The sequence below is a fragment of the Oncorhynchus mykiss genome, chromosome 18, assembly GCF_013265735.2.
Source record: "Oncorhynchus mykiss isolate Arlee chromosome 18, USDA_OmykA_1.1, whole genome shotgun sequence".
Classification (NCBI taxonomy): domain Eukaryota; kingdom Metazoa; phylum Chordata; class Actinopteri; order Salmoniformes; family Salmonidae; genus Oncorhynchus; species Oncorhynchus mykiss.
Window position 1 is genome coordinate 54,250,909 of NC_048582.1, and position 8,394 is coordinate 54,259,302.

Sequence of the window (8,394 nt, forward strand, 5' to 3'; positions counted from 1 at the left end):
ATGGTAAGGAATACAGTGACAGAGAAAGATGGATAGAGACAGGGAGTTGCTGAGGAGCGGAAAGAGAGGAAAAGAGATTCAAAGGGCTTTGAGTAATTCAAATTCTACACGCGTCTTCAGAGACTGTATGTGTGGAGAGAGATAGTGATGTGCTGGAAGTTGCTCTCATTGATGCCAGGAGCAACGGGCTGCGGATGTACGGATGCATATAGGATGAACAACTCTGAGCCACTGACTGACTTCTCACAGCTAACTAATTAGACTGGATCTGTATCAATGAGTCTAGGTACTTATAGTTGTTGATGCTTACAGTGTGACATAGATTACCTCACTTCAACGATCTATTGAAAGTAAGTGTACATAAATGTAAACAGCTGATCAGGCTGAGAAACAATACCATTTTTTTCTTAAGATCAGGCTGAGGAACAAGACTCGTTTTTTTAAGATCAGGCTATATTTCTTGGCTTTGAAAATATTTAGTTAACCTGAAATTACCAAAGTGAGCATATGCTTGTGCGTGAGTGTGTTGTATGCATTTGTATGTGCACTTGTGTCTAGACAAACTTTAGGTGTGTGACAATCTCCCCGATCTTCATCCCTGTCTGCTAGCCTGCCTGCCTGTCTGCCTGTCTGTCTGGTACAGTAGCTCATGACTATGACAGCGAACAAGAGTGGTTTAATTATTGATCAGTCAGAGAGAAGGGAGAAGAGGTAGAGGAGGGGTGAGGGCAATGGGTTCATTGAGACGGTGCATGGTGGACGAGTGAGCTGGACAGAAGACAGAAGGCATGACGGGGCATGCAGACGGAGCAAGGGAGAGGGGAGGAGAGAAGGGAGAGAAGGGTGGTGGAGCGAGAGAGACAGCTGTCTGGCTCTATGCCCTCAATGGTGTGGCGTCTGTACCTGACAGAGCGTTTTACGCCGCCTGCCCACAGCCACCCACCACACGATTCTAAAGGACGACAACAACCCTAGCCACTGCCTGTTCAACCCGCTATCAGGCGAGGCCAGTACAGGTGCTTCAAAGCCGGGACCGAGAGACTGAAAATCAGCTTCTATCTCAAGGCCATCAGACTGTTAAATAGCCATCACTAGCACATTGGAGGCTGCTGCCCTATATAGACTTGAATTCATCACTGGCACTTTAATAATGAAACACTAGTCACTTGAATAATGTTTACATATTTTGCATTACTCATCTCTTTTGTTTATGCTGTATTATTAACTGGGTGGTTTGAGGCCTGAATTCTGATTGGCTGAAAGCCATGGTATATCAGACCGTATACCACAGGTATGACAAAACATTCTGTTTTACTGCGCTAATTATGTTGGTAACCAGATTATAATAGCAATAAGGCACCTCAGGGATTTGTGATATATGGCCAGTATACCACGGCTAAGGGCTGTAACCAGACACTCCGCGTTGCCGTGGTACATTGGCCATATTTCACACCTCCTCTGGCCTTATTGCTTAATTCTATCCTATTCTACTGTATCTTATACTATGCCACTCTGACATTGCTCACCCAAATAATTATATATTCTCAATTCCATTCCTTTACTTGTGTGTATTGTGAGTATTGTTGTGAAATTGTTAGATATTACTGCACTGTTGGAGCTGGAAACACAAGCATTTCGCTTCACCCACAATAACATCTGCTAAACATGTGTATGTGACAAATAAAATGTGGTTTGATTTTAATCAAGGCCCCAGCCGTCTGTCATTAGCACTAAAGGGTGCAGGTAAGTGAATTAAGAGCAAATTCTTATTTACAATTGCGACCTGTTAAACACATCAAACCCCCCAGTCCCATCCCCTGTCTCCCCCTCTCACCTCCCCTTGTCTCCCCAATCCCCTCCCAGTCTACCACTAGTCCCATCCCCTGTCTCCCCCTCTCACATCCCCTTGTCTCCCCAATCCCCTCACTGTCTACCACTAGTCCCATCCCCTGTCTCCCCCTCTCACCTCCCCTTGTCTCCCCAATCCCCTCCCAGTCTACCACTAGTCCCATCCCCTGTCTCCCCCTCTCACCTCCCCTTGTCTCCCCAATCCCCTCCCAGTCTACCACTAGTCCCATCCCCTGTTTCCCTCTCTCACCTCCCCTTGTCTCCCCAATCCCCTCCCAGTCTACCACTAGTCTCATCCCCTGTCTCCCCCTCTCACCTCCCCTTGTCTCCCCAATCCCCTCCCTGTCTACCACTAGTCCCATCCCCTCCCTGTCTACCACTAGTCCCATCCCCTGTCTCCCCCTCTCACCTCCCCTTGTCTCCCCAATCCCCTCCCAGTCTACCACTAGTCCCATCCCCTGTCTCCCCCCCTCACCTCCCCTTGTCTCCCCAATCCCCTCCCAGTCTACCACTAGTCTCATCCCCTGTCTCCCCCTCTCACCTCCCCTTGTCTCCCCAATCCCCTCCCTGTCTACCACTAGTCCCATCCCCTCCCTGTCTACCACTAGTCCCATCCCCTGTCTCCCCCTCTCACCTCCCCTTGTCTCCCCAATCCCCTCCCAGTCTACCACTAGTCCCATCCCCTGTCTCCCCCTCTCACCTCCCCTTGTCTCCCCAATCCCCTCCCAGTCTACCACTAGTCCGATCCCCTGTCTCCCCCTCTCACCCCCCATTGTCTCCCCAATCCCCTCCCAGACTACCACTAGTCCCATCCCGTCTCCCCCTCTCACCTCCCAGTCTACCACTAGTCCCATCCCCTGTCTCCCCCTCTCACCTCCCAGTCTACCACTAGTCCCATCCCCTGTCTCCCCTCTCACCTCCCAGTCTACCACTAGTCCCATCCCCTGTCTCCCCCTCTCACCTCCCAGTCTACCACTAGTCCCATCCCCTGTCTCCCCCTCTCACCTCCCAGTCTACCACTAGTCCCATCCCCTGTCTCCCCCTCTCACCTCCCCTTGTCTCCCCAATCCCCTCCCTGTCTACCACTAGTCCCATCCCCTGTCTCCCCCTCTCACCTCCCCTTGTCTCCCCAATCCCCTCCATGTCTACCACCCAGAAGGAAGTCTGTATGTCCCTCACCAGGGGGGATGTACTCATGAAGTTATGAGGCTGGGACATGGTGTCTGATATCTGGGTGTGAGAAAAGATTGGCATATGACAGTTTTACTAGCTTGGGTGTTGGTATCTGGAATATGTTATAGTGGGTGTCTAGTATCAGGGGAGTGGAGACCACCTCTATAGCAGCCCCCGTTATACATAGCTGACTGCTCAGTCATGCATTTGGCCAGACACCTGTCTTTTAGCCTGGTCCCAGATCTGTTTGTGCTGTATAGCCAAATCCTATGGCTGTTGTTATGCCAAATAAAGGCTAATCAGCACAAACAGACCTGGGACCAGGCTACCAGTCTTCTTAAACATAATAGAGTGGATGCAGGTGAAGGATCTTAATTTGAGCCAGTTTGCTAAAGCAGCAAAATAATCATTCGGCAACAGGAAATGTGAATTATTATGTGGATTATAATTGATTAACATATTTATAGGGGTTGATACATTTTTCGTCTGAAATTTCAAAGTGGAAATTACAAACTTCAGACGCCTTTTCAAACCTCAAATAGACTGCAAGTTTAAAATGTCCTGGATTGCAGGAAAGTTCTTCTGCAACAGGGGGATCAAATTATGATGCCACATCAGAACCTCATGCAAATTCAAATTCAACATTACAAGGCCAATGTTGCCAAAGTGAATTGATACACATAACAATTATGAAAACAACAACAAGAACAATAAGAATATAAGCTATAGTACTAAATATAAAATATACATCAAACAAAACAACTACATACACAATACAGAAATATAATAATGGTCAATGTTCAGAATCGAATTGTTCTCATATTGAGCAGTTCAGACATCGACAGATATTGTTACTGATGTGATCTTCACAGTGCTCCTGAAACTGAGGCAGGTTTATAACTGAGCTGTTTTACAGTGTGTTTGTGTGATCTAGCAGCCTTCTGCCAAGACCTAGAGAGTGACATGAAGGACTGTACAGATGTCGGATTTTAATTTGATCACTATTTTGTTGCTGAGATTCTCTCTCTCTCTCTCTCTCTCTCTCTCTCTCTCTCTCTCTCTCCCTCCCTCCCTCCCTCCCTCCCTCCCGGAGGTTGTTGGCTGAATTACAATTGCATGAGACATGAAAACTTGGGTGGAAGAGAGATGCATGTCGGATGCAGAACATCCAAATCTCTCATCAGATTAAAAATAAAAGCAACAGTGTCCCTTTCCAGATTATCATAAATCCCAAACCGATTATAGATTATAGGAAGATGTATGCTGCTCATCAACAGGCCCGACAGAATTGTGGATCACGGAGTAGATATGAAAAATTTGTAGTATAGATTTAGCATAAGATTACTGTTCTAAAAATGCCATGACGATCTAAAGTTCACTAAATTAGACTGTCCCAAGTACATTACTCTTTTGGAAAAGAGTCCACATAAACGCATACACACACACACACACACAAATACATGCACTTCTGTAATATAAACCAACATGTCTTTCAGTGATTGTGTGCATGTCAATTCAATGCAGCCCCCTGCTCCTTTTTCCTCTGCTCCCTCCTCCTCCCTCCCCTGTCCCCTCCTCCCTGGTCCCTACCTTTCCTGCTCCCCACTCCCCGGTCCCAATCTCCCCTGCTCCCTACCTCCCGTGCTCCCTACCTCCGCTGCTCCCTCCTCCCCGCCCCCCTACCTCCCGTGCTCTCTACCTCCCGTGCTCCCTACCTCCCTTGCTCCCTACCTCCACTGCTCCCTCCTCCCCGCTCTCTACCTCCCGTGCTCCCTACCTCCACTGCTCCCTACCTCCACTGCTCCCTCCTCCCAGCTCCCTACCTCCCGTGCTCCCTACCTCCCGTGCTCCCTACCTCCACTGCTCCCTCCTCCCCGTGCCCTACCTCCCGTGCTCCCTACCTCCACTGCTCCCTACCTCCCGTGCTCCCTCCTCCCCGCTCCCTATCTCCCGTGCTACCTACCTCCACTGCTCCCTCTTCCCCGCTCCCTACCTCCCGTGCTCCCTACCTCCGCTGCTCCCTCCTCCCCGCCCCCCTACCTCCCGTGCTCTCTACCTCCCGTGCTCCCTACCTCCCTTGCTCCCTACCTCCACTGCTCCCTCCTCCCCGCTCTCTACCTCCCGTGCTCCCTACCTCCACTGCTCCCTACCTCCACTGCTCCCTCCTCCCAGCTCCCTACCTCCCGTGCTCCCTACCTCCCGTGCTCCCTACCTCCACTGCTCCCTCCTCCCCGTGCCCTACCTCCCGTGCTCCCTACCTCCACTGCTCCCTACCTCCCGTGCTCCCTCCTCCCCGCTCCCTATCTCCCGTGCTACCTACCTCCACTGCTCCCTCTTCCCCGCTCCCTACCTCCCGTGCTCCCTACCTCCACTGCTCCCTCCTCCCCGCGCCCTACCTCCCGCGCTCCCTATCTCCCGTGCTCCCTACCTCCACTGCTCCCTACCTCCACTGCTCCCTACCTCCTGTGCTCCCTACCTCCAATGCTCCCTCCTCCCCGCTCCCTACCTCCCGTGCTCCCTACCGCCACTGCTCCCTCCTCCCCACTCCCTATCTCCCGTGCTCCCTACCTCCCGTGCTCCCTACCTCCCGTGCTCCCTCCTTCCCGCTCCCTACCTCTACTGCTCCCTCCTCCCCGCTCCCTATCTCCCGTGCTCCCACCTCCCCGCTCCCTATCTCCCGTGCTCCCTACCTTCCGTGCTCCCTACCTCCCGTGCTCCCTACCTCCACTGCTCCCTCCTCCCCGCTCCCTACCTCCCGTGCTCCCTACCTCCACTGCTCCTTCCTCCCCGCTCCCTACCTCCCGTGCTCCCTACCTCCCGTGCTCCCTACCTCCCGTGCTCCCTACCTCCACTGCTCCCTCCTCCCCACTCCCTATCTCCCGTGCTCCCTACCTCCCGTGCTCCCTACCTCCCGTGCTCCCTCCTTCCCGCTCCCTACCTCTACTGCTCCCTCCTCCCCGCTCCCTATCTCCCGTGCTCCCTCCTCCCCGCTCCCTATCTCCCGTGCTCCCTACCTTCCGTGCTCCCTACCTCCCGTGCTCCCTACCTCCACTGCTCCCTCCTCCCCGCTCCCTACCTCCCGTGCTCCCTACCTCCACTGCTCCTTCCTCCCCGCTCCCTACCTCCCGTGCTCCCTACCTCCCGTGCTCCCTACCTCCCGTGCTCCCTACCTCCACTGCTCCCTCCTCCCCGCTCCCTACCTCACGTGCTCCCTACCTCCCGTGCTCCCTACCGCCACTGCTCCCTCCTCCCCGCGCCCCATCTCCCGTGCTCCCTACCTCCACTGCTCCATCCTCCCCGCTCTCTACCTCCCGTGCTACCTACCTCCACTGCTCCCTCCTCCCCGCTCTCTACCTCCCGTGCTTCCTACCTCCACTGCTCCCTACCTCCACTGCTCCCTCCTCCCAGCTCCCTACCTCCCATGCTCCCTACCTCCCGTGCTCCCTACCTCCACTGCTCCCTCCTCCCCGCGCCCTACCTCCACTGCTCCCTACCTCCACTGCTCCCTCCTCCTCGCTCCCTACCTCCTGTGCTACCTACCTCCACTGCTCCCTACCTCCACGGCTCCCTCCTCCCAGCTCCCTACCTCCCGTGCTCCCTACCTCCCGTGCTCCCTACCTCCACTGCTCCCTCCTCCCCGCGCCCTACCTCCACTGCTCCCTACCTCCACTGCTCCCTCCTCCTCGCTCCCTACCTCCTGTGCTACCTACCTCCACTGCTCCCTCCGCCCCGCTCCCTACCTCCTGTGCTCCCTACCTCCACTGCTCCCTCCTCCCCGCGCCCATCTCCCACGCTCCCTATCTCCCGTGCTCCCTACCTCCACTGCTCCCTACCTCCTGTGCTCCCTACCTCCAATGCTCCCTCCTCCCCGCTCCCTACCTCCCGTGCTCCCTACCTCCACTGCTCCCTCCTCCCCGCTCCCTATCTCCCGTGCTCCCTACCTCCCGTGGTCCCTACCTCCACTGCTCCCTCCTCCCAGCGCCCTACCTCCACTGCTCCCTACCTCCTCTGCTCCCTCCTCCCCGCTCCCTACCTCCCGTGCTACCTACCTCCACTGCTCCCTCCGCCCCGCTCCCTACCTCCTGTGCTCCCTACCTCCACTGCTCCCTCCTCCCCGCGCCCTACCTCCAATGCTCCCTCCTCCCCGCTCCCTACCTCCCGTGCTCCCTACCTCCACTGCTCCCTCCTCCCCATCTCTCGTGCTCCCTACCTCCCGTGCTCCCTACCTCCCATGCTCCCTATTTCCCATGCTCCCTACCTCCCGTGCTCCCTACCTCCACTGCTCCCTACTCCCCACCTCCATTGCTCCCTCCTCCCTTGCTCCCTACCTCCCGTGCTCTCTACCTCCCGTGCTCTCTACCTCCCGTGCTCCCTACCTCCACTGCTCCCTACCTCCACTGCTCCCTCCTTTCCTCAAAACAGCTCTCTCTCTGAAGTTCAGTTCTCTAACCTAATGTATTGGAATTCCTGCTGTAAACTCTCTCTGAAGTTCAGTTCTCTAACCTAATGTATTGTAATTCCTGCTGTAAACTCTCTCTGAAGTTCAGTTCTCTAACCTAATGTATTGTAATTCCTGCTGTAAACTCTCTCTGAAGTTCAGTTCTCTAACCTAATGTATTGTAATTCCTGCTGTAAACTCTCTCTGAAGTTCAGTTCTCTAACCTAATGTATTGTAATTCCTGCTGTAAACTCTCTCTGAAGTTCAGTTCTCTAACCTAATGTATTGTAATTCCTGCTGTAAACTCTCTCTGAAGTTCAGTTCTCTAACCTAATGTATTGTAATTCCTGCTGTAAACTCTCTCTGAAGTTCAGTTCTCTAACCTAATGTATTGTAATTCCTGCTGTAAACTCTCTCTGAAGTTCAGTTCTCTAACCTAATGTATTGTAATTCCTGCTGTAAACTCTCTCTGAAGATCAGTTCTCTAACATAATGTATTGTAATTCCTGCTGTAAACTCTCTCTGAAGTTCAGTTCTCTAACCTAATGTATTGTAATTCCTACTGTAAAATCTCTCTGAAGTTCAGTTCTTTAACCTAATGTATTGTAATTCCTGCTGTAAACTCTCTCTGAAGATCAGTTCTTTAACCTAATGTATTGTAATTCCTGCTGTAAACTCTCTCTGAAGTTCAGTTCTCTAACCTAATGTATTGTAATTCCTGCTGTAAACTCTCTCTGAAGTTCAGTTCTCTAACCTAATGTATTGTAATTCCTGCTGTAAACTCTCTCTGAAGTTCAGTTCTCTAATCTAATGTATTGTAATTCCTGCTGTAAACTCTCTCTGAAGATCAGTTCTCTAACCTAATGTATTGTAATTCCTGCTGTAAACTCTCTCTGAAGTTCAGTTCTCTAACCTAATGTATTGTAATTCCTGCT

The 8,394-nt window shown here is 52.6% G+C and overlaps 1 protein-coding gene across 1 annotated transcript; it reads left to right on the forward strand.

Moving 5' to 3' along the window:
- The first annotated feature begins 3,984 nt into the window (after nt 1-3,984).
- On the forward strand, nt 3,985-7,475 carry LOC118940998 (proline-rich extensin-like protein EPR1). The gene is made up of 2 exons (XM_036951072.1): nt 3,985-3,994; nt 4,546-7,475. The coding sequence occupies exons 1-2, from the start codon at nt 3,985-3,987 to the stop codon at nt 7,473-7,475; spliced, it is 2,940 nt and encodes a 979-aa protein (XP_036806967.1).
- The last annotated feature ends 919 nt before the right edge of the window (nt 7,476-8,394 follow it).